The sequence below is a fragment of the Phasianus colchicus genome, chromosome 37 (assembly GCF_987193195.1).
Source record: "Phasianus colchicus chromosome 37, bPhaCol1.hap1.1, whole genome shotgun sequence".
Classification (NCBI taxonomy): Eukaryota; Metazoa; Chordata; class Aves; order Galliformes; family Phasianidae; genus Phasianus; species Phasianus colchicus.
Genome location: NC_143472.1, coordinates 157,644 through 182,528, shown reverse-complemented (window position 1 = coordinate 182,528; position 24,885 = coordinate 157,644). Strand labels below are relative to the sequence as shown.

The 24,885-nt window shown below is 54.6% G+C and overlaps 2 protein-coding genes and 1 long non-coding RNA gene across 23 annotated transcripts; 2 read left to right on the top strand and 1 right to left on the bottom strand.

Moving 5' to 3' along the window:
* Positions 1 to 3,975: 3,975 nt before the first annotated feature.
* On the bottom strand, positions 3,976 to 9,035 carry LOC149913410 (uncharacterized). 2 transcript variants are annotated; one of them, XR_016461215.1, is made up of 4 exons: positions 8,154 to 9,035; positions 6,066 to 6,424; positions 5,556 to 5,659; positions 3,976 to 5,187 (listed from the first exon to the last, which is right to left on the bottom strand). It is a non-coding gene; the product is annotated as an uncharacterized LOC149913410 (long non-coding RNA). The 2 variants fall into 2 exon arrangements; XR_016461216.1 differs by having other exon boundaries at positions 6,156 to 6,424.
* Positions 9,036 to 9,582: 547 nt separating this feature from the next.
* LOC149913409 (coiled-coil domain-containing protein 81-like) lies at positions 9,583 to 17,947 on the top strand. 20 transcript variants are annotated; one of them, XM_090129673.1, is made up of 6 exons: positions 10,135 to 10,845; positions 10,940 to 13,325; positions 15,069 to 15,292; positions 15,434 to 16,488; positions 17,002 to 17,063; positions 17,618 to 17,947. In XM_090129673.1, the coding sequence occupies exons 4-6, from the start codon at positions 16,410 to 16,412 to the stop codon at positions 17,945 to 17,947; spliced, it is 471 nt and encodes a 156-aa protein (XP_089985799.1). In that variant the 5' UTR covers positions 10,135 to 10,845; positions 10,940 to 13,325; positions 15,069 to 15,292; positions 15,434 to 16,409. The 20 variants fall into 20 exon arrangements, 2 of the variants coding, with proteins under 2 accessions (XP_089985799.1, XP_089985800.1); XR_016461126.1 differs by lacking the exons at positions 17,002 to 17,063; positions 17,618 to 17,947 and adding an exon at positions 9,583 to 10,104 and having other exon boundaries at positions 10,736 to 10,845; positions 15,434 to 16,973; XR_016461125.1 differs by lacking the exons at positions 17,002 to 17,063; positions 17,618 to 17,947 and adding an exon at positions 9,583 to 10,104 and having other exon boundaries at positions 10,574 to 10,845; positions 15,434 to 16,973.
* On the top strand, positions 17,933 to 21,060 carry LOC116237347 (uncharacterized). Its single transcript, XM_090129670.1, has 5 exons — positions 17,933 to 18,217; positions 18,791 to 18,928; positions 19,248 to 19,390; positions 19,595 to 19,720; positions 19,830 to 21,060. The coding sequence occupies exons 1-5, from the start codon at positions 17,948 to 17,950 to the stop codon at positions 19,948 to 19,950; spliced, it is 798 nt and encodes a 265-aa protein (XP_089985796.1). The 5' UTR covers positions 17,933 to 17,947; the 3' UTR covers positions 19,951 to 21,060.
* Positions 21,061 to 24,885: the final 3,825 nt, after the last annotated feature.

Sequence of the window (24,885 nt, the reverse complement as noted above, 5' to 3'; positions counted from 1 at the left end):
ACTATGGGAATAAATTCAGGTGATCCACCAAGGTATTTTGGATAACACCTCATTTGGATTTACAGAACTGTGGAGCAGATTAACCAGTTGATTACCGAGCTTTGCCTGGCTAAAGCAACTCTTCAAGGCTTGTGTAGTCTTACTCTTTCTTGGAATATTCGTATGTGTTGTTGCATTGTTTCTTGAGTATGTTTAATGGAAACAGCATAAAATACACTAAAAGATGGAAAGCGGGGCGTTCTTCATAAATCCTGAGGTGAGAATGGTGTCATCTAGCGATGTGACAATTGCTAGATTGTAGAAAAGGGGGGAATTGATGTGGGACTATTTCTTTAGAATTGTTTCGGAATTATGTACTAGGTAAGCAGGTGTAGAGCAGAAAAAGTGACGCAGACACTTCGGGGGGGACGTCAGAGGGGGGTTGACTCACCCTTCCTAGCAGCAGGCTGGAGAAGGGGGAGGTGAGCCGAGGAACGCATCTCTCGCACCGCTCCAGGCACTCGTGCTCACTTACTGGTTCCTTGCTGTGCCACTACAGCAAGGAATAAGAGCTGCAAGCCACAGTAACTCAGCAGTTGGGGTGGAGAATATTATAACTTCTTGGAACCAGTGAATATCTCCTCCTATACTAAGGGTAATATCAGAATAATCTACACCTCCTTTCTTAGAATCAATCGTAATATCCTCTCCTATTCTTGCATATGTGTAACTTGTCTCTATAAATATCCTTAAACTGTCCTTTTATGGTGTCCATGTTAGGAGAGGCTACTCCCTCAGTACCCAGCGGGTGTGTGCAGTGCTGTAACTCAAAATATACCTGCTTTATAACCACTTTGTGGTTATGGAGTTTGATTTTCCACAAGTCATCCTGTTCAGGCCATGATCTGTGTTCTTCCACACATATGGAAGTTCTGTTTAGCCTTGAGTGAGACAGAAGTGAGAACACTTGGAAGAATCTGGTGAACCATGTCCCAGACTAGACTAGGGTGGGCTTCTTTGTTAGCTTCCTTGTTTGTTTTCTTTTTCTTTTTCTTTTTCTTTTTTTTTTTTTCTTCTCAAGAGCAGAGTCAGAAGAGGATGTGTTGACCTCCTCTGCCATAGGGATACTGGTCCTTTTGTTACAAAACCATTGCTTCCTAGAAAATTTTGATGTGAGCGGAGGAAATAATTTTGGTCATGCATGCAGCTGGGTTACCAGCACAAAGGAAAGAGATGCGGCTGTGATCACGGCAAAGTTCAGAGGAACATCCCCTGCAGAAAGATGTGTAGAGTTTAAACATTGCCAAGTGAAACTTGGAGCCACTTTTGCCCCACAGAAAATGCAATAGAAAAGGAAGCAGTCTTCTCCGGACACAAACCCCCGGTTACCCCGAGGGCGGTTCCTTCTGGGTGACCTTAAAGTCTGTAGATCTACATAAGTGAACAGCAGAGCTGGCCCTCGTACACAGAGAGCTTAACCATGCTCATGCCTTGCAGAGAAGACCGAATTGAGAAAGCAGGATAGGAAGTTGTTAGCAATAGAAGTCACTCGCTCAGTGAGGAGAAACATGCCATGAGTGCCATGGGCAGCGCTCAGTGAGGAAGTGAGCCAGCTGCAGGGAGATGCTGCCCTCGAGAGCAGGGCAGCCGGAGATTGCCTCTTCTGGGACCTGCTCACGGGTGAGAGGAGTTAAAGGAGCGCCAGGACAGCAACGTGGGGATGTGCGACCGCAAGGATGTGCGAATGTCCCCAGCAAAGGCAGCAAAGGGACGGAGCAGAGAGCGACGCTTCATTAGCGTGACAAAACACAGCCCCCATCCTCCCCTCTCTCCCACGGGTGCAGATGTGCCACGAGAACGAGCTGTGAAACTGCCCACGGCCTGGCAGCCGGCTCGGGGCGTGCTCGCTGTGGGAATTGCTGCCCGGCACCTGAGGCTGTGCCGAAGCGGCCAGAGCCTGGCTGGAAGCCATCCGGGCAGCACCGCGGCGGCAGGAGGTGCAGCAAGGCCGTCCTGCGGCCAGCTCCGGGCTGCGGGTACTCGGCATCCCCTGCTCTCCCAGGAGCGACTCCCAGGAGCCCGGTTGCCTGCACCAGAGGTGGGAGCAGCCTGCTCTGCACCAAAGGTAGGAGCCCTTCGTGCCTCGTGCAGAGGAGCGCACGCTTCCTGCCCCCTGCCAGCAGCGGCGGGAGGGCAGCGGGGAGCGGCACCGGGCGGGGCGGAACCGGCACTGCTGTAGCCCAGGCGGGAGCCCGGTCCCGGCCCCAGCTCCTGCCCAGCACGGCAGGTTTGCTGGGCCAGACGGGCTGCAACGAGGGGAGCAGCGGTTGCCAGGCGTGTTGCAGCCCGGCTTGGGCTCCGAGAGGCACAGGAAGGGGTTGGAGCTGGGACAGTGAGGAAGTGAGCAGAGGAACTCAGCGTGCTCTGCTGCCCGGTTGGCTCTCTGTAACACAGCCCAGCCGGGAGTGCGTTTCTCCCTCTGGGCCACGGCAGACACGAGATGATCCCGCTCCACAGCTCTGCACGCATGGATTGATGGCAGCTTTCAACTCCTCCTTTGGAGTGTCTGAATGTGAAGCCTCCAACGGGGGAATTTCCACTCCCCTCTCTCTCCCCGGCAGCCCGCAGTTTCCCTTCGGGGACCCAGCAGGCAACATCTGCCTCTAGCGGCCCTTCCAGCGTTCCCTTCTGTGCGCTTAGCGCCGGTCTGACGGCTCACCTGGGGTCGTGCAAACCCCTCCCGAGGCTTTTCTTCAGGCTGTCCCGGCAGCTGCAGGTGCCTTTAGCGCACACCAGCTCCGGCACTGGGCTGTGTAATAGACGCGGAAAAGCCGACAGCCTGCGGGCTGACTGGAGCACACGTTGTGAACGCGGCCGAGCAGCACGTCAGTAAAGCGCAGCCCGGGCTGCCCGGTGCAAAGGGCGCACGCTGCTGAGAACGCCCCCTGGAAGTGAGCGCCGGGTGCGTGCTGAGCTGGATGGGGAGCAGCGCCCCCTGGTGGGGGACGAGGGAAATGCAGCCGCCGAGGTCCAGCCCAGTCCCCAAGTGTGGGGAAAGCGCATTTCTGGAACGTAGGTCTCACCCTATATGACTACATGACCCACATGACTATGAGCTACTTTATGGCTCCTTTTGTATACCAGAGGCTTCCTCCCGCTTTGAGAATGGATTTGGCCTAGGTGAGGCTAAGATGTGTATTACAGTGTTAGGTGAGGGAGCTGTAGAGCTAGGGACAAAATAACGTGGCATGACGCACGTGAAATGATTTGCCTTAGGGCATTTCATCATTGATGACAGTCCAAAAAGCCCACCAAACAATCTCTCCTCCTCAAAATTAAGACACTTGCACTTATGCCTTTGCAGGACAGATCTTTCCAGGTACAATCCCTTCCTGGTTTTGTGCAATTATCATCAGTCTCTGTTTTCAAAAGACAGGTGCCTGTGACAGATAGGTGAATATCTCCAGGAACCAAACTGAAACAATAGAAGCTAGGCACTTAATAAAAAATAATCCCTCACAAAGCCCACCTAAATTGTTCAGTATCTAAATATTTTACAAATCTGGGTCATGGATCCCTAAGTTCATTTGGGGAGATGCCTATGTGGTCACCCTCACAGCGGTATGTGTCCCTTTTTAAAGCCGGTGGGGCAGGAAGCCTCCTCTGCATCTCCCAGCATCTCTGGCCTTTGGTTATTACTAAAAGGTTTCTCTTTAGCTCCTGTTTGATCTTCCATCATCACAAAACAGCTGCTGTAAGGTCTTCTTCCCATTTGGCCTCTGACTAATCACATCTATCCTGATGTCTGATAGAGAGACCTCTTGGCGGTCTAATGGGAGCAGTGAGGGATTTAACAAAGGACCTTCCTTCCACTTTTAGAAAGAACTTTCATCAAAACGTAACTAAGCTAAGAAAACAGCTAGAGAACTGCTTACCATCTCCTTCAATCATGACTGCAGTGGAAACAAAACAGCTGAAGAGGAAGGAGAAACAAAGTTTTCAAGCAATGATTTTATTGACGGTAATTTCTCAAATGTATCTCAATAGCTTTCCTGTTTTATTTAAACTGAAATAAAAGGAGAAGGATGGCAAGTCTGATTTGGGTTTCCAATTGAATCTTGCGTCATCTAATTACAAATGTCTTCATGATATTAAAAATGAAAATATTTCTTTACATCTGCTCCACCCTCTACAAATATGGTTTTGTTTTGCTGCTTCCCTAATCCTGAACATCTGAGCATTGGAAATCCAGCAATGAAGAGTCACATACACATTTTTAGTAAACATCCAGCTGAACATCTGTACATCCACTCAACACACAACTCTTGCCTGGTGTATGTTCTTGCTCTATCCTGACTGCAATACTGTTGCTAATCATGTCATGGCATTTATTGTCTGCAGGGATGCCAGCATATTTCAATCACCTGCCCTTCATCGCTGACAAATTTAGGATCCACCTGCAAATTTGCAGAACTCCCAAATGTAATCCTCCTTTATTTATCCAAGCAGAGATGTGTACACAACACCTTGCACCTGGCTTCCAAAGAATAAAGGTCTATCCATTATGGTGCTGGACTGCACAGTCAAGGGAGTCTGGAGGGAAACGGTACAACTACATATACCTCTTCTTTAAATGCTAGGTGCTGTCCTCTGACAAATTTAGTCTTTGTTAGTCTTCAGCAACTGGATGAAAGAGCTGCTTGATGCAGCTCATCTTAACACACGGTCATCTCAGAACTGCAGCTGTAAGGAAGACCACGCCATTCAAAAGCTTTGTGTTAAACCACTACTCCTGAGTGGCAAGTCGTCTTTATGTTCTTGGGGAAAACTGGGTGTCATTAGCTGCTCTCATTTAAACATCTGTAAAAGCTTGAAACAGCTCAACATAAGCAACACTAAGCTTGAAGAGCAACTAGATTCTGATTAGCCCAGCTATCCTGAAAATAAGAATTACAACTATTGTTTTGTACTTTTAGATCACTAAAATAACATTCCTTTTACTGTCTTTAACATTTCAACCCAAAAGTTACAAAAAAAATGCACTGAAGTGCATTGAAGTGCAGTGAAGTCCCCCCTGGTGGGGGACGAGGGAAATGCAGCCGCCGAAGCATTCTTGGTGCAACGAGGGACCGGGGCTTGTTCAGCTTGGAGAAGATAAGGCTCCGGGAGACCTCCCAGGACTTGAAGGAAACGTATAAACTGTATAAACTGGAGGGGGAACAGATGTTTACGAGGGTGGATAATGACAGGATAATGGGGAATGGTTTTAAATTGAGACAGGGGAGATTTAGTTTAGATATCAGGGGGAAGTTTTGCATTCAGACGGTGGTGAGGCATTTTAAAAGGTAGCCCATAGAGGACGTGGATGCCCCATCCTTTGGGGCATTCGAGGCCAGGCTGGACGTGGCTCAGGGCAGCCTGGTCTGGTGGACGGTGTCCCTGCACATGGCAGGGGGTTGAAACTAGATGGTCACTGTGGTCCTTTTCAACCCAGGCTATTCTATGATTCTGTGATTAACTTTAGATCTTTGATGTAACGCATGACCTTAGAGAAGCTCATGGATTTCCAAACTAACCTTGCATCTCTTACAGAAGATCTGTGTCAGCAAGGTGTCTTGACGTCAAGCTAAGAAGGAAGCTGTGTGCCCAGTGTCATTCAGGCCCAAATTGTGGTTTCTCCCTGGGAAGGGACACAGAGGGGAGCTGTTGAACAGGCACTGTGTCAGAACCTCTGCTTTCCCCCCCATCCCCCACTCTCTGCCCCTAGACTTCCTTTACTATAGAAGCTCCCCACAACTCCCCAGTTTCCCCATCCCACCTCTCCCTCCATCACCAGAACCCCTTTCCACCCCACAGCAGTCCCACTCACTCACACCTTCCCCCCTAGATTCCACACAACCCCCCTTTCCAGCCCAAAAAAGTCCCACTGACCCCTTTCTCACCCCACCCACACCCTCCTTTATCCCCTCTTATCCCCCCTTGGAATCATGCAGAAGGATCTGCATGAGACATCCTAGAGAGGTTTGGGGGCTCCAGGGGGATCTTCTGGACTCAACCAGAAGAGTCTGGAGATATCCCAGAGGGACCTGGTGTAGGGATCCTGCTTTGGTAGGGGGGTTGGACTCGATGATCTCTGGAGGTCCCTTCCAACCCCTACGATTCTGTGATTCTGTGACCTTGGGATGTCCAGGGAGTCCCCGGGTTGGTCCTGTGGCACCATGGAAGGATCTGGAAGTTCCCACTATGGGCCCAAGAGCTCTGAGGAGTCCCTGGGCTGATCTGGAAATGGCCCAGCAGGGTCTGGTAGGGTCCAGGGAGTTCTCATGTGGGTCTGAGTGGTCCTGGAGTCATCCAGAAGGGTCTGGGGATGTCCCAGAGGAGTCCTGGGGTGTCCAGTGGGTGCTCATGCGAATCTGGGGGGTCTGGCCATCCGTCTCATCATCTGCTGTAACATGACCACAGCACTTTCATCAGTGGTTTGGACTCACAGCGACAAGACGCACTTTGTCAACTGTGTCACCAAGGAATCATAAGAATTGGAATCGTTGGAACTGGTTAATATGGACTGCTGTTTGTACTCTACAGAACCCATCCTTGTTCAGTGTATTAATTTTAGTTTAGCTACGTTTAGGATTGTTTTTGAACCGTGCTTCTTTTTCTCTTAATAGCGAAGGGGGAGATGTGGGATAAAGAAAGTCATTATCTTGCTAATGAGTAAAGAAACTTAGCAGTAACTTGAGCCAGACGTAAACACACACGAGGCTCCTGCTTCCTACATGTAAGTTGCTGTTGCATGGGTATAAAAGGTTGTAAGCATCTTCAGTAAAGGTCCTTCATCCTTCCTTCTGCACCAGCAAGGGAGTCTGAGCCTCTCTCTCCGCACCAGCAAGGGAGCTCGGAGCCCTCTTGCCAACAAAGAGGAGAGGAGAGGAGAGGAGAGGAGAGGAGAGGAGAGGAGAGGAGAGGAGAGGAGAGGAGAGGAGAGGAGAGGAGAGGAGAGGAGAGGAGAGGAGAGGAGAGGAGAGGAGAGGAGAGGAGAGGAGAGGAGAGGAGAGGAGAGGAGAGGAGAGGAGAGGAGAGGAGAGGAGAGGAGAGGAGAGGAGAGGAGAGGAGAGGAGAGGAGAGGAGAGGAGAGAAGGAGAGGAGAGAAAAGATTGAGCAGAACAAAGGAAAAAGGGAAGAGAGGAGCTTGTAAGGGGGAGAAGAGTGATGAACAAGAGGGGAGAAGAAAGAGGGCAGAACAGAAGAGAGGATACAGGTAAGAAGAGCAGATCTAAAAAGATCCTTTTTCGGAGCAGGACACCATCACTCTGATCAGAGTGCTGTTGGCTGTTCCCAGGCCCTAGAAAGCAAAGCAGCCACGTGCACAGAACGTGCTGGAGAATCACTGACAGACACAAAGGTCTCAGTGCCCAGTCTTGTGCAGGAGCATTTACCTGCTCTTAATTACAGCAATTTTGCATTAATGGAGCGATCCATTAGCAGCTAGTGTGGAGAAGAGGAGGCCCAGGGCAGACCTTATTGCTCTCTATAACTAACTGAAGTGAGGTTGTAGTGAGCTGGGTGTTGGCCTCTCCTCTCATGTAACTGGTGACAGAACTAGAGGGAATGGCTTCAAGCTGCACCAGGGGAGATTTACGCTGGACGTTAGGAAATACTACTTCTCTCAAAGAGTGGTCAGGCAGTGGAATGGGCTGCCCACGGAGGTGGTGGAGTCACCGACCCTGGAGGTGTTCAAGGAACGTTTGGATTTCGTGTTGAGGGATATGGTTTAGTGAGAACTATTGGTAATAGGTGGACGGTTGGACTGGATGATCTTACAGGTCTTCTCTAACCTTGGTGTTTCTGTGATCTTCTGTGATCTTCCCAGTCCCCAGTCCTGCCCTGTGCTGGTGTTCTGCAACAAACAGCAGTCCAACACACTGTGTCCCTGCAGAATCACAGAATCGCTCACGTTGGAAAAGACCTTCAAGAGCATCGAGTCCAACCATGACCTGAGCAAAGTACCCCAACTCTAACAACCCTCCTCTAAATCATGTCCTGGAGCACCACATCCAAACAGTTTTTAAACATGTTTGGGGATGGTGACTCAACCACCTCCCCAGGGAGCCCATTCCAGTGCTCAACAACCCTTACTGTATAGAAGTTTGTCCTGATATGCAACCTAAACTTACCACATGCCTGTGCGTTCTGTGCAACCCCACAGATGTGACAATGGGGACTGGCTTCTGCACTGGCTTCTCAAAGGAAACGGTGTCAGGAGGAAGCAGCTGATCCTGCCACTCACGCTGCTATTCTGGGAGTCCCTCCCCAGGACTCCCACAGCTTCCTCTTCCCAGCCCCGCTCAGCTCCTCGCGGGCTGCAGACGCTGCTGAGGCTCTCGCACTCCACGGCCGTCATCTTCTTCTCGTGCTGCCGGACCGCTCTCTGCAGGGCTGCGCTGAGTTCCTGCCGCTGCAGCCAGAACCGCAGCTCCCGTGCTGACGGATGGAGGAGCTTCGTGCCGGCACCCACAGCACGTGGTCCCCGGGCTGCCGGTGGCACGGCAGGATGCTCCCCTCCCTGTCTCCCATCGCCCCTCAGCTACGCCATCCGCCTATAATCTGCCTAAGGATTCCAAAGACCCTGCAGAGGGCTCCGGTCAGGCCGATCGACGGCTGATGCCAACGGCACGAGGTTCGACACCACCACACGCCGGGTCCCGCACTTTGGTCACAACGACCCCAGGCATCGCTGCGGGCTTGGGGCAGAGCGGCCGGAAGGCCGCGTGGAGGAAAAGGATCCGGAGCTGCGGGCCGACGCTCGGCTGAACGCGAGCCAGCAGCGCCCTGCGCAGGCGGCCGAGAAGCCGGCCGAGCATCAGCAGCAGCTGATCGCCCCGCGCTCAGCCCCGCCCCGCACAGCGCCGGCCTCGGGCCGGCACCGCGACCGCCGCCTGCAGCGGGACGCCAAGGTGCCCCGGAGCCGCTCGTCTCCAGCGGGTTCCCCACGCCACCGCCGGGCCGCGCCGCCCGCCCGGACGCCCCGCTCCCCCACCTGCCGGCGGCCGCCAGCCCGCGCTCGCCGCTCTCCAGCAAGGCCCGCACGGAGCGGGGCGGGGCGGAGCGGGGCGGGGCGGAGCGGGGCGGGGCGGGCCCGGCCCCGCTGAGGTCCCCCACGTCCCCGCCCTCCTCCCGCAGCCGCAGCCGAGGCCCGGGAAGCGGAGCGGGCGCACGACGGCAGGCATCGCCGAGGGCAGCCGGGCTGGGGCCACGGGGACGCGCGCGGTGATGTCGCAATGACGGCGCGCCCGCGGACAGAAAGGACCCCGCGCGGAGCGCCCGCCCCGTTCGGCGCACCGACCAATGGCAGAGCGGAGGAGGCGGGGCCGAGCGCGGGCTCTCCGCCAATGGCGGCTGCGGACGCGGGGCCGCCGCCATGGTGATGCCGATGGCGCCGGCGGGATGGAGGAGCCGCGGGGCTCCGTGCGGGGAAAGCGGCGCTCCGCCGCTCCGCTGCCCCGCCGCCGCCCTCGGGGACGCCGCGCGGTCGGGGGAAGGCGGCGCGGGGGCACCGCCGCCGGCCCCGTCCGTCCCCCGTCAGAATCCGGCTGTTCTCGGAGGGGGAACCGAGCCGTCCTCCGTCGTTGCGGCGAGGCGCTGCCGGGCTGCGAGAAGCGGCGGCTGACCGCGAGAGGCGGGACCCGCCCGGTGTCCGGGAGCGGCTCCTGGCTGAGCCGGGCAGCCCCGGAAGAGAGGGAGCGATCGCACGGATCGAGGCGCGTTCGAGCCCGGCACGGAGTCCGGCCCAGCGGAGTCCGCTTCTCGCTCGGCTCCAGTCATCGGCAGCGCTGTGCTGAGCTGCTGCCCCGCAGCTGCAGTCTCCAAGCGCCGTTTTCCATCTGATGCCGTGGAGACGGCGCGCCCTCCCTCATTGCAGCGCGTAAAGCCGCCCCCCCGGCGACAGCGCATGCGTGATGGCGTCCCCATGGCGACAGCGCCTCAGCGCGTGCGCCGCTCCGTCGCTTTGGCGCCGCGCCGTCCCCGCTGAGTGACGTCACCAGCCCCGCGACCCGAGGAGGAGGCGGCCGTGCGGAAGTGGGGCGGCGCACCCCGGGGCTCCGAGCGCCGCCTCAGCTTCTACAGGTGGGTGTTCGGGGGGGGGGCACCGGGGCGGGGCCGGGGTTAAGGGGGCTGGGGGCCACGTGCCGCTCTGCGTTGGCCCCGCGGGGTCTCTGTGGCGCTCGGGGCTTCCGCTCGGCGGGGGCAGCTGCTCTGTGTCTCCCCGCCTCCCCCGCCCCGTGTATTTCACTGCCCTCCTCCCCTCCCCCCGCCGCTGGTCGCCCACAACCTCCCCCGTCGCTCTGTGTGACCCCCGGGGTTGCGCCTCCCCTCCCCTTTTTCCCCCTTCCAGTTCCCCCATTCTGATCACTGTAGTCCTCTTCATCATCATCAAATCATCAAATCACCAAGGTTGGAAAAGACCTTCAAGATCATCCAGTCCAACCATCCACCTACCACCAATATTTCCCCACTAAACCATGTCCCTCAGTACGACATCTAAATGTTTTCTGAACACCTCCTGGGAAGGTGACTCCACCATCTCTTTGGGCAGCCCATTTCAGCATCTAACCACACCTTTGAAGAAGAAATTTTTCCTAATGTCCAATCTGAATCTTCCTGGCACAACTTGAGGCCATAAACACACAACCTGCTGTTAATACTTTTCCTAATGCCCTGACAATACTGAATGAGAAACACATCAACCTCCTGCTAGATATCTCCGAATCAAGTCAGTAGAACAACAAAGAAAGTAGGAGATGCTAACATCTGAGAAAAAATACTGAGAAGGGGAAGTAAAACAAGAAGAAGGCAATGAAGTGGCAGGTGGATTGTCCCTCCATACCTCTGCTGGTCCTTCACTAAAATTCTTTTCTGAGGGCAGGGCTTTCTTCTCACTGCAATTTCTTGCTTCCTGCAGCCCTTCCCTAAGGCAACAGACACATTCCTGCCAGCTGCATTAATAACTTCCACCTTGTGACACTGAAAACAGTGGGGAACTGTTTAAAAGCATCCTGTCTTGTACAGATACATACAGAAGCAGCAATTACAGTAACAAGAGGAATAATAACGACAAGAAAAAGCACAAGGTGGAAAAAGCCTGTGAAGAAAGTGTGGGCGAAAGCATTTTTTCAGGTTCCTTGCACGAAATATTCCCAAGCAACAGACACTGTGAAGTGGGAGAAATCCAGAACTTCTACAGCATTTTGTCTGAATGCCCTCACAAAGAGAAGGGAGCGGGCTTCAAGACAGGTATCAGGATTTGGCCAATAATAAAACATACCTTTAGTTTTAAATGTGTTCCTTAACCCATTGTGTTACTTTGGCTCTCTCTGAAGGGTTGAAAACTAAGTGCTTTTTTCTCTGCTTGTAATCCATTTCCTGTGGGTTGTTACCACCTATCTGTCTGGCAGGAACTACCCAGTTACCCCGCTGATCAAACCTTACCTTTGGATGTCATCCAAAATTACTTAACAGAAAAGAATCCAACTGGCATATCTACTATGAGGAGAATGAGCAACATTTCCTTGAAGAATTTACTCAAAGTAGGCGTGCGTATTATGTGCCAAGAAAAGAAGGAAATTTGATGCTAGCATCAGTTGATGAACATTAGCATATATTCTTTATATGGTACATGCTGAAGGCAATGCTGGAAAAAAAAAATATGAAGAAAAATCATTGTTTTAAGGTCTTCCTGCCTCAATTTAGGGAAAGAAAATGGCAAGTTCTTCAATGGAAAGGCTTTTTTGTTGTTTTGTTTGTTTGTTTGTTTGTTTGTTTTCCATGAAGAATGGAAGTACTTCAAGAGATGGGGGTTTTGTTGTCAATGTCTAAACAAAACATTTGCATTGAATTCAAAATCTGTATGTTTCAGCGTGTCCAACACAGCCAAAATATTTTGCTTAGAGAAGGCAGGCATGTGTTACTATTTTCAATGCGTTTCATGTTTAAAAAAAAAAAAAAAAAAAAGTCAACAATGAAGCATTCACTCTGTTGATCCAGTTCTCACTGAGTCATTAAGGGCAGGGAACAGAAGAGACAGAAGGATATGAGACATCTTTGAACGCAGCGTATACAGCGGACTACTGAGAAATTCAAACCCAAACGTCTAGACTAAGTGGAAAAACTTGAAGGAAAAGAAAATAAAAACAACACACAAAAACACAACTTGGAACGAAGTCAAAAAACCAGGATGAAATGAAACAAACTCCATCTCCCCTCATGGAGATGTTTTGATGCAGTTTGGCAGACCAACTATATGCTCACTTCCTGCTCCCAGGCCAGCTGTGAAGATTGCTCTCTGAATTATGGACTCACAGAATCGTTAAGGTAGGAAAAGGCCATGAATATCATCTGGTTCAACCGTAGACCTCTGGAAGGTTTCCTCCCAGACCACCACCCCCTTCCTTCAGGGGACAGGTGCCATGGTTTATTTTAGTGGGCAGCACCTCCTCAACTTAAGTTCCCTTGCCTTCAGTTCTCTTGCCCCTCTGCAAACACAGCAGCATGCCCCTAAAAATAAACAAAGAAATAAATAAATAATCCTGTGGTTTTGACACCTGTCCTCAAATTCCATGTCTGCTTTGACAGAATTACATGTTTTTAGAGGAGTACTTGGCCTGTGATTTTCAGTTAGTTCTGTCAAGCAGTGCACAGACCTTGGTCTCTGTAAAATGGGGCTCTCAGATAGGGTGAGCAAAGCTCACATGAGGGGAAATCACTAAGGGCAGGCTTGTCAGCCAGTTTGAATCCATCCCCTGAACAAAAAGAAGTGAAAAAACAAATTTGGTATCTTGGAGCCCAAACTGGCAGGCCTGATCTGAAATGACATTGCAGTTTTCATTAGCTAGTAGGAGCTGATTTCTTTCCTCCTTATCCAACACGACCTTGAAACATACCTTAAGCTTAAGTAGGTTGTTGTAGTCTTCAGGGGCCTATACTAGCTTTCCACTAATGGAAACTAAGTTTTGAACTCCAGGGGATGAAATGAGGTGAACAAAATTGTCTATCTATCTAGTCACAGCTGTAAGATTTAGGGCATATGAAATAAAAAATGGGGCAAAAGGGACACCAAGAACCGGTTTGAACTTTAAGGTAGTAGAATATGTACAGGGCTGGAGCTGAAGAAGTAGCTTAAATAAGAGTCTTGTTTCTTGTTTTTGGCTTTTGTGGTTCAGCAGGGTGCAAGGATGACAAATATTTAATAGCAGACCACTTCTGCCACAAAGCATGGCCATGGCTACAGAGGCTGGATGATGTCAGAGGATACAGAACAGCAGTCGTGTGATTATCCAGTGCATCACGTGGTAAGTAGGGGAGCTAATATGACTCTGACACCAATTCTTAGTCTACAGGCTTTTGTAGGATGGTATTCCTTAGCAGTATCTTTCACCTGGGGGTAAAGGGAGGGAGACCAAACATCCTCGGACAACCACATGCAATTTCTCACCATCATCAAAAAAGTAACCTGCTGTCAGTCATCTGGCTTGCTCCCTTCTGAGGTTACAACCCTTCAACAAAAGCAATTCAACAACAGACCACTCATAAACTCACGGTCAACAAAAATAGTTCTTTTTTCTATTGCTGGAAGAGCTGCAGCAGTTTCAGTCTCCCGATGAGCTATACCACTGCAGCACTTCTTTGGGCTTGAGTTAGTGGTGCACCACTTTAACTTAGTAGGCTTAGTAAAATACAGAAGGTACTTCACCTTTTTACTGAGAGGGAGGGCAGGAGAGGCAAAAATTGCTACTTTTTGCAAACTAGCCTCAGTTTGCAGTATCCCAATGCTCTGTATGAAAGCCTAAAACCACAAAGAAAATGACTATATCTTTAAATATTAGCAATGCAATTTCCTTTCTTCTATTCTTGTGAATTCCAACTGCTTTCCTGATGTTTGCACTTACCAAGTAGACAACCCAGTGATTACTTTCTGTGATCAAACCTGGCAGCTGTGAACTCAAAAGGGCAGGCTGGAACGAAAGCAACACAGAAATGCTGGAGAAAAGAACAGCGTGGCTTCACGTGGTGATGGAGCTTTGTTTCCTATCTCCTCTGAAATTCTGCTCTTTCACATACCCTGCTGTTGTACAGCAAGAGGAAAAAAACAATCAGTGAAAGGGTTGAGTTTGTAGGAGACATGAGCTCCACTTGAAGAGCCATGAGACGTTGGCTGGTATGCTGGTTCAAGGGTATGCTGGTAACTCGTAAACTGAGAAGCCTCCAAGTAAACACTCAGTGTGTCAATAAAAGGCTTGGTGGAGGGCAGAGAAATGTGCTGCTCCTTAAGGCGTGGTGCCCCCATGAACGGATGCACACGGTGTCCATCTCTGCTCTGCATTTAACGCAGGGCCCATGTCCCAGCCCACGTCCCAGCCACGGATCGCGTCCCGACCCATGCCTCGAAGGACTACATCGCAGTGCTCGCCCTATACGCGGGACCAGCTGCTGAGCCCAGATCCCCCAGCGGGGGCAAGGGGCTGCTCAGTAGGGCTGCCCTTTATGCTCTCACCCCCTCGGGCCCCTCCTGCGAGTCTAGGGGGCGCCGAGCTCGAAGGTCGCTCGATGAGGGCCGGGGGTCGCCGGTCCGGTCCGGTCCGGTCCGGGGCAACGGAGAAGGGCCGTCCGCACACCCCGGGAGCTCCCCGACAGCCCGAGCGGCCGCAAACAGGGTTAAGGCCGAGGCGATTTGCGCGTAATCCCCGGCACGGCCCGGGGAAAGGGGCGCGGTGCCGGGTAGGGGCTGTGAAGGGGGAGGGCAGCTCGGCTAGACCCCCGGGAGCCGGGGGAGGGAGCGGAGCCGGTGGGGAGGGAGGACGGGGCCCGGAGGGGGCCGGGGGGAGAAAAGGGAGGAGCGGCAGGGGGTGGAGGGAAGGAAGAGCGGCGTGGGGAAGCGCTACGCGCCCGAGCGGCGGAGGGAGGGAGGGAGAGGAGGAGGCGGCGGTGGAACGTGCTCGGCTCCGTGGGCCGAAGGTGCCCACGCCTCCCCTCTGTGCCTCCCCCGTTTTGACCTCCAGGGTCCACCTGCCGGCCCCCCCCCCCCCCGATCCCAGCACCGGATGCCAGCACCGGGACAACCGCCTGTCCCGAAGTCCACACTGTCACTGTAACCATGGAATCTGGGGCCGTACCAACCCGTCTACCTCGAGAGCCCCATCAGCGTCCTACAGCTCCTGGAGCCTGGTGTCGCTGTCACCCTGGCTGTCCATGACTGTCCCAAGCTGTCCCCCCTGCCATGGTGGCACAACTGCAGCGCAGTGCCATCCTCATTGAAGAGGTGACGAGGAGGGGTACAGGGAGGGGGGCTGGGGACAGTTGGGGGACACGTGGGGTGTGACATGGGGTTGGTGGTGTCACCATCGTTGGGTATCACCTTCACTGGATGCCATTGGGTGTCATCGAGTGTCACTGTCTTCAGGTAACACCGTGACACCGTGACAGGGTGACCTCGATGTGGAACAGCCGTGATGCAGTGTCCCCATCCCTGGCTGTCACTGTTGTTACCGTCATCTGGTGTCGCCATCACTCGTGTGTCACCATCCCTTGGATGACATTATTCCCTGTGCTGTGATCACCACACAGAGGTAGGCACTGGTGGCCCCGCGTTGTCACCGTGCTGTCTCTGAGCCTCTTGCTGTCCTTTGTCACCCCTCCAGGCCTGCCTATAGCCGGACTCAGTGACACTGGAGCCCTCTGGTGCCCATCATTGTCTGCCACGAGGACGGGGACACACACGGTGGTGAACTCTGTGCCACCAACAGAGGAGACCACATGTGACATCAGCGTGGCACAGCCATGATGCAGTGTCATCATCGTTGTGCGTCGCCAGCAGCTCACCAGCTTCAGCCTGTATGACACGTGGCAAGTTCTCGTGCCATTTGCCGAGTAAACCACGGTGACTGTCAATAATGATATTTCAACCTCGTGAGGTGTGTGTGTGCCTGTGAACGCACAGGTTTTTGTTTATTAAGCAGACGTGAAACAACTTCTCTTACTAAGCCATTAAAGTTAGGCTTGCGTTCTTTCATAACAGAATTCAGTAAGTTAACTGGAACTCCTCCTGGAAGAGGAGATCTCCATGCCAGTGACCCAACAGAGCTCCAGGTGACCCGGGCTGATGTCACAGTGCGATGCGCTGCATCACAAGGAGATCTTCCACAGGGCAGCATCAGTGCCAGCACTTCCCTGCAAGGCCTGGGCGCTGCTGCAGCACTGCTCAGGGGCTCTGTCCTTCTGCGGTCAGGAGTCGGCTCAGGGGCAGCAAGGCTGCACTGGGTGACCTTTGTTGACACGTGGAGGAGCAGGGGCACTTTGCGGAGAATTGTTGGTTGGTTGAGGAGCCTTGTTTGTGGAGGGCATCCTTAGTTCTGAGCTGAGGGCTGTCGGCCAGCGACATGGAAGGCTGCTGGACTGTGAGCCTCAGCTCGGAGCTGGTCTACACGTTCCCAACGCTGCTGGAACTCTCTACCAAAGGTAAGGCTTTCCGGACTCCCTTCCCAAGGCATCGCACGGGGCTGTTAGCTGTCCAAAGCCTCAGCTCCTGCTCTCTGTGCTTGGCTGGGCATGGCTGGGGGCTGCTGCAAGAGCCCTGCCCAAGGGTCCAGCTCTTCTGGGGACCACGTGGCAGCCAGGTCCCAATAGTAGAGCTGCCCAGAGCCCCCAGGTTCCTTTAGGCATGCTCAGTCCCCTGTGATAGGGCAGTCCAAGACCAGGTTTCCCTGGGAGAACACACCTACAGGTGTTTCCGTAGGTTCCTGCTCTGGGAGGAAAGGCATCCTGTGTCCCACAGGCTTCCTATGTCCCCGTTTCCCCTCGGGGCCCTGAATAAGGCTGAAATCAGAGCAAAGCCCAGCTCCGCTAGCCATGGCGGTGCTTTTCTGGGGTGTGTGCGTGTGCCTGTATCGATCACTGTCTGTGTGAGGAGCTTGCCAAGCAGTTGTGAAGAGGCTGTCCTGGAGCATGACATGTCTTTTCTTTCCTTTGCAGAGATTGTTGCGGTCTGGGATGCCGTGTCTGATTACATCCTGGAACAGATGAAGCTGGACAAGGTGGGCTGGTATGCTGGTGGCCCTTGCCCTGGAGAGAGGTTCAGTCCCGCCAAGAGTGTGGGCCTCACAGAGCAGTCCCTCCCTGAGCACCACACTGAGCAGCACGCTGAGCCCAAGCCGGGTGCCCAGAGCAGCCTGTTGGCCAACTGGGAGGGAAACCCAAGGCCAGAGCTGCCCTGAGCAAACGTTTGGCACACGCAGGGGCTTTGCTCTGCCCTGTGATCAGAACGGGGAGAGCCAAGGGAGAAATGGGTGGGGGATTTTTTCTGGCCCTATGCCAAGGATGTCCTTGGGAATAAGTCCCAGGCTTAAGCCCTGTGCTGTAAATGCCCGGGCTCTTCTCTAGCCAAAGGATGTTGGGAAATACTATGCGAAGGTGACTGTCTTGCAGGGATCACAGATTTTTCCAAAGCTTTCCGGAAAGCCCCATCTCACCCTGCTGTCCATCAGGAGTGGGGAGGGCGGAGAGCAGTGACCCCATGCTCTTGATGTTTGTGGCTTTTGCCGCCCCTAAAGTACACACTCGTCAGCCTGTCTGTCTTTTCCCCGTGCAGGGAGTCCTGGTTCCGGGGCTTGGGGTCTTTGCTGGGGTCCGAGAGCAATTCCACAGCAAAGAAGAGGCAGTTTCGGTGCTAAGGCCTGTCTTCCAGCTGGACATCGGGGTGCTGTGGCTGCAGGACCTCCAGTCTCCCAACGACATCATCCCTGGTGAGAAGGCAGCAGCCACCTTCCCCTTCCTGTCCCACGTCTGGCTGGGTGTGTTATCCCTGCTCTCTGGAAATGGCCGGGAGCAGCAGAGAATTGTCTGCAAAGCAGCACAATTGCTCGAGGCAGACACGCCAGCTTCATGTTCCACCCTGGCCCCCGATCCCTGGGGGAGCTGAATGCTGATCCCCATTGATGGCAGAAGCTCTTCTTCCTTCAGGGGTCTCTCCGCACTGCACCGGAGCCCATCTTTACGGCTGTGGGAGCACGGGGGGAGACCGAGGTGCCCTGGGCTCCTGCAGACTCCTCTTGTGTCTGTTTGCAGCGCGCTCCCGCCATGTGCAGGCAGCTCCCGCGGGACGAAGAAAGCGGGACAGAAGGAAGCATCTACTCCTGCCCAGACCAGCACTGCACTCCCTGCCACAGAGGAGTCTAAGAGGGTGCTGCAGGTACCGGCTCTGCCTTGCTACGGGGACTGTGCTGCTTGAGACTGCACAAATGACAGAATGGTAGAATCATAGAGAAGTTTGGGTTGGAAGGGGCCACTCAGACCACCTAGTTCCAATCCCCTGCTGTAGGCAGGGACACCTGTCTCTAGACCAGGTTGCTCTAAGCCTGACCCAGCCTGGCCTTGAGTGCTTCCACAGGGAGGGAAGCAAAAGCCTCTGTGTGTGCAGTGACCTGGAGCACAGCCCTTGGGGTGCCCTCATTTCACATTTCTACCCGCTCCTTCAGCTCCTCTTCAGTAGATGGAGGGTGCTGCACACCTTCCCTATCTTTTCTCGCCTCCTGGCCTGCCACCTGCCACAGCACTCTGATTTTGAGCAGGGGCCATGAGAGTGGAATACGACCTCTGAGCCATGTTTGCTACAAGTTGCGGATCCCGTCCTGCCTTTAGGGCCCCTGGTCCTTCAGGGACAAAACAGTGCTGACCGGCTGCCAGAGGCGAGGAGCAGGAGCGTGGAGCTGAAGGAAAGTCCCAGGGGCTGAGGCTGATCCTGTATGCTGCTGTGTCTCTGCAGGAGCTCCGGGAAGTGTCTGCATTGTGGAAAGAAGTAGACCGCACGTGGCCCATGCACCAGCAGCAAGTAGAGCAAGCACGGGCAGAAAGGGCGGCGTGGGAAGGCTGGAGCGTAGGGGCGGACCAGCGTCCACCCCAGGTACTGTCAGGGATCGAGCCTACTGGCAACAGCCGCCATCCTCTGAGCCAGGCTGCGAGCTCAGCAGGACTGAGGGGGTGGGGAGCGGGACAGGCGCCGTGCAGCATGGCAGGGGCTGGCCTGCTCCTCCTGGGGAGGAGAGCTTGGCACCTCGCAGGGAGAGCCCTGCAGGGAGAAGGGAAGGGCGGCGGGCAGCCGTGGGCTGGCAGGGCCAAGTCTCCTGCTTGCCGGGGCCTGCTGCGGGGCCCTTGACAGAGGGCTTCTGAGAAACAGCCCCGTGCTCCCAGCCACTTTGCTGACAGCGTCTCCTCTTTGGCAGCTGATGGCCAGGCAGAGCATGCGTGCTCCGCATCCTCCAGCCCAGCCCAGGGGACAGCAAGTGGAGAGGAGGTGGAGGAAGGATGTGGATCCTCTGCCGGGAAGTAAAATGGGAACAGCGACCAAGCTGGCACTGCACGCTGAGTAAGTGTGTGCGGGCTCTGCTGGCTGCCTGAGGCACTCGGGCAGCTGTGACCCTGCAGCTCGGGGACAGGCACAGCCCGGCCAAAAACTCTGGCGGGGTGCAAGGGTGGGGACACGCGGCAGCACGGGGATGCTGGGCTGGGTGAGGGGAGAGGCAGGGGGGCTCAGCAGAGCCCAAGGGATGACTTTCTCCTCCTGCTGCAGCCTCCTTTCCCCACGAGTGGCTCAGGTGCTCCAAAGGTTGGAGCCGCACCTCCATCAGCAAGAGGCTTTTGCCAGCACAGCGGAAAGAAACCGGCAGAAGCTGGAGCTGAAGCGGCAGCTCCCCTGGTGAGCTCCACAGGCAGCAGATCCTGAGAGCCGGGCTGGAGCCCAGCCTGCACTACTTGCCTGCGCTCAGCCCGTAACGCTCCGTGCGCTGTTCTTTTCACCTCCGTAGTGCTCGATGCTCGCGTCGCTCCAGAGGGGAAGGTGCAGCCAACGGTGGTGACCGCGGTGGAGCTCTCGGCAAGGGGGCTGGGAAGCTGTCCAGATTTCCACCTGTGAATGGAAGATCATAGAATCAAAGACTCATTGAATGGCCTAGGTTGAAAAGGGCATTGAAGGTCGTCTAGTTTCAACCCACCTGCTATGTGCGGGGTCGCCGACCACCAGACCGGGCTGCCCAGAGCCATATCCAGCCTGGCCTAGAACGCCTCCAGGGATGGGGCATCCCCCACCTCTCGGCAAGCTGTTCCAGCATGTCACCACCCTCCGCGGGAAGAACTGCTAACATCTAACCAAATTCTGCCCCCCCTTCCACAGTTTAAAACCATTCCCCCTTGTCCTGTCACTATCCAGCCTCGTCAGCGGCCGTTCCCCCTCCACTTTATATCCTCCCTTCAAGAATTGGCCACAATGAGGTCTCCCCGGAGCCTTCTCCTCACCAAACTAAGCAAGCCCAGTTCCCTCCACCTTTCTCAATAGGAGAGGTGCTCCAGCCCTCAGATCATCTTAGTGGCCCTCCTCTGGATTCGATCCAAAGCTCTGCGTCTTTCTTGTACTGGGGCCCCAGCCCTGGACGCAGTACTCCCAAAAAAAATAAATTGGCCTTATTTCCAGTCTTTCTGCTGGTGTCGTGTCTGTTGCCATCAACTAATGTGATGGAGCCGTGCTTTGAGAGAGGAGTTTGGGTGGCAACAAGAGCTGCTCCCAAGGCCCGGTAGGCCCATGCTCTCCAAGAGCGGATTCCCAGGACGGCAGCCATCTCTGCTGGCCGTGCACACTTCCTGTGCAGAAGAATTGATGTGTCCCCTCGTATCCCCATAGCTCCCTCCCAGCAACAGAAATTCCGTGGGAGAACCGCAGGGGAGCTCTGTGGGGACGAGGAGCAGGCAGGGGCACAGGGAACATGAGGGCTTCTGAAAGGCCTCTCCTTTCCCCAGAGGGCTTGTGAGCACTCCTGCCTGCAGCTGGGAACTGTATTGCCAGGAGCTCTGCAAAGGTGGATTTGCTTGTAACTGTAGGCAGGGAGTTTCAAACCAACACTGCCGTCCACAAGGGGAACATTTACATTCTCTGTCTGACAGCACTGAGACAAAGATTTGAGCTGGCAGTCTGAAGGCCACATTAAGCTTGACTGGAACAGCTGTACAGTGAGAAACCATTTGTCTTTTCACGGGGAACACAGCTGGAAGGGAAATCCAGAACAGGGGAAAGGAAGGCAGATGGTTGCCAGGCAGAGCTCTGAGCGCAAGGAGATCTTGGAGTGGATGCTCCTGGAAGAGATGCTCAGACACATGCGAGATGAGGACGCGATCCAAGACAGCCAGCACAGCTTCACCAAGGGCAGATCGTGCCTGAGCCATCTGGTGGCCTTCTACATTGGGAGTGCCGGCACTGGTGGTCCAAGGAGGGGCAACTGATGTCATGCACCTGGGCTTGTGTGATGCCTTTGACATGGTCCCGCCCCATATCCTTATCTCTAATTGGAGAGAGATGGATTTGAGGAGCAGCCTCTCGAGTGGATAGAGAATTGGCTGGATGGTGGAAGCCAGAGGGTTGTTGTCAGTGGCTCCACATCCCGGCGGAGGCCGGTCACCAGCGCTGTCCCCCAGGGGTCCATCTGGGGGCACACTAACACTACTCGATAGCCTAATGGGGTGTGACTGATCAGCCCCGCCCCGCTGCCGGTACTGCTGGCTCTGCCCTCGCCCCGTTGCCGGCTCGTTAACGGGAGCCCCCGCACTTACCGCTCACCGACAGCGATCGCAACCCTCCTTGCGGTGTAGTCCCGCGTACGGGCGGCTTACGGTTTCTCCTCGCTGAAACAGCCCGCCTGATCCTCACAGCCCGACTCCTCCTCTCCGTCTGTGGTGGGCAGCGACGCGAGGCTGCCCTCCCAGAGGCTTCTTCTCGGCGGGGGCGCGGATGCAGAGCCGTTGCCCTGGCGACGTCCCCGCCGCGTCAGCCGCTCTCGCCAGAGCTGCCCGGCCGCTCTGTTGTCTCGGGGATCCCTGGGTGAGGGGACCGAGCGAAAACCCCCGTACCTCGCGGTCGGTCGCTGCGGTTCTGGCTGGAACAGCTCCGAAGCAGCGAACCTCGGCGATCGAGGCTTCTTGCGAGGCACAGTCATTGAGGCAGAAGGGAGAAGCGTTCATTTGTGTCCCCGTGCGAAGTTCCGGAGGAGAAACGAGGCTGTTCTCCCCCTGAAGCCGAAACGGAAAGTTTCGGAACTATCGCTCATGGGTTCCTTTTGCTAAACTCACACGTTGGTTCTTAAACCGATGTGCTAATCCCTGCTGCCGAACAGAGCACCCCACATCAATCCCTCCTCTTCCTTTGAGGATTATGGTGTTTGTATGGTTGGAAATATCCAGATAATTGCATAGAGAGACGCTTGGAAGGAGGATCGAGGGGAGTATCTTGATGCCTGCCTGTTGCATCCCATCCTTGGAGCTCTGCCCTCCCCCGAGTCGCTCTCCCACCTCCCCAGGAGATCCCTGAGGGCTCTCCGTCCCCCCACTCTCCCGGTCTTCTTCACCCCCCACTGCCCTTCGAGCCCCACTCAGGCTTCAGGCCCCGTGCCCCCCGTCCCCCACCCAGGGTATTTCACTGCCTTCCCCCCACCTCCACCACGGGTCGCCTACAACCCCTGGAGTCCCTCAGTCTGACCCCTGGGGTTCCACTCTCCCCCCTGTCCGCACCTCCAATTCCCCCATTCTCATCGATGGAGTCCTCGTCCACCCCTCCCCAGTTGTTCCTCCACCAGTGTCTGCCCCTGTTCCCCATTCTGACCCCCAGGGTCCCATGCCTGGCCCCCTCCCATCCCGTTCCTTCCTCGGTCCCCCACTCTGATCCCTTGTGTCCCCTTTCCCGCCCCCCCCGTACGTCTTCCCATTTTGTCCCGCAGATTCACCCCCCCCCCAGTCCCCTCTACCTGACCTCAAGAATTCCCTGTCCCCCCAAATACCCCCACTCTAATTCCCCTATTCTGAACCATAGTCTCCTACCATCCCCCAGTCCCCTCAGTTTGCCCCCCTCCTTCCTGACCCCATTTTCTGATCCATAGAGTCCCCTGTACCCCCCATGCCCTCCTTCCTGACCTCTAGAGTCCATTCCCCCATTTTGACCCCCAATATTCCCTAACAGGACCCCCCTTATGTCCCATAGTAGCCCCCCACAACCACCAGCTCTTCCCTCCCTCCTTCCCCCAGGCCCCCTTTCCACTCATGGAAGCTTCATTCTCCTCCCCCAGTCATCCCCCCACAACCCCCACTCTCTGCCCTAGACCCCCTTTACAGAATCACAGAATCACAGAATGGCCAGGGTTGGAAGGGACTTCAAGGATCACAAATCTCCAACCCCCCTGCCACATGCAGGGCCACCAATCTCCCTGTTTAATGCTAGGCCAGGCTGCCCAGGGCCCCATCCAATCTGGCCTTGAACACCTCCAGGGATGGACAGGGCATCCACAACCTCTCTGGGCAGCTGTTCCAGCACCTGTAAAGAATTTCCCCAACGTCCAACCTAAATCTCCCCTCCCTCAACTTCAAACTATTTCCCCTCGTCCTGCAGTCATCAACCCTTTCAAAGAGTTGATTCCCCTCCTGTTTGTAGGCTCCTTTTAGGTACTGAAATGCTGCAATAAGGTCACTCCTCAGCCTTCTTTTCTCCAGGTTGAACAAGCCCAACTCCCTCAGCCTGTTTTCATAGGGGAGGTGCTCCAGTCCCCTGATCATCTTCGTGGCCCTCCTCTGGACCCTCTCCAACAGCTCCCTGTCTTTCTTGTACTGGGGGCTCCAGACCTGGACGCAGTATTCCAGATGGGGCCTCACAAGAGGGGAACAACCAAGAACAATCACCTTCCTGTCCCTGCTGGCCACCCCTCTTCTGATGGAGCCCAGGATACCATTTGCCTTCCGAGCCACAAGGGCACACTGCTGGCTCATGTTAATTCATCCATCAAGACCCCCAGGTCCTTCTCCACAGGGCTGCTCTCAAGGACCGCTCCTTCCAGTCTGTAGGGATGCCTGGGATTCCTCCGGCCCAAGTGCAAAACTCTGCACTTTGCCGTGTTGAACCTCATCAGGTTCACCCAGGCCCACCTTTCTAGCCTCTCGAGGTCCCTCTGAATGGCATCCCGTCCTTCAACCGTGTCGACCGCACCACTCAGCTTGGTGTCGTCAGCAAACTTGCTGAGGGTGCACTCGATTCCGTCATCGATGTCATTGATAAAGATGTTAAAGAGCACCGGTCCCAAGACAGACCCCTGGGGGAAGCCACTCATTACCAGCCTCACCTGGACATGGAGGCATTGATGACCACCTTCTGTCTGTGGCCTTTCAACCAGTTTCTTATCCATCGAGTGGTCCACCCATCAAATCCACATCCCTCCGGTTTGGAGATAAGGATGTGGTGGGGGACCATGTCAAAGGCCTTGCTCAAGTCCAGGTAAATGACATTGGTCGGCTTTCCCTTGTCCACCGATGCCGTCACTCCATCAAAAAAGGCCACCAGATTGGTCAAGCATGACCTTCCTCTGGTGAAGCCGTGCTGGCTGTCACGGATCACACGCCCTTTCCTCATGTGATCAAGCATGTCATCCAGGATGATCTGTTCCATGATCTTCCCAGGCACAGAGGTGAGAATTCACTGGCCTGTAGTTCCCAGGGTCCTCCTATTTTTTTTTTTTTAATATTTCATTTTTTTTTATTATTTCTTTTACACCCTATAGAAGCTCCCCACAACTCCCCAGTTTTTCCCTTCCATCCCTCCCTCCATCACCAGAACCCCTTTCCACCCCACAGCAGTCCCACTCACTCACACCTTCCCCCCCTAGATTCCACACAACCCCCCTTTCCAGCCCAAAAAAGTCCCACTGACCCCTTTCTCACCCCACCCACACCCTCCTTTATCCCCTCTTATCCCCCCTTGGAATCATGCAGAAGGATCTGCATGAGACATCCTAGAGAGGTTTGGGGGCTCCAGGGGGATCTTCTGGACTCAACCAGAAG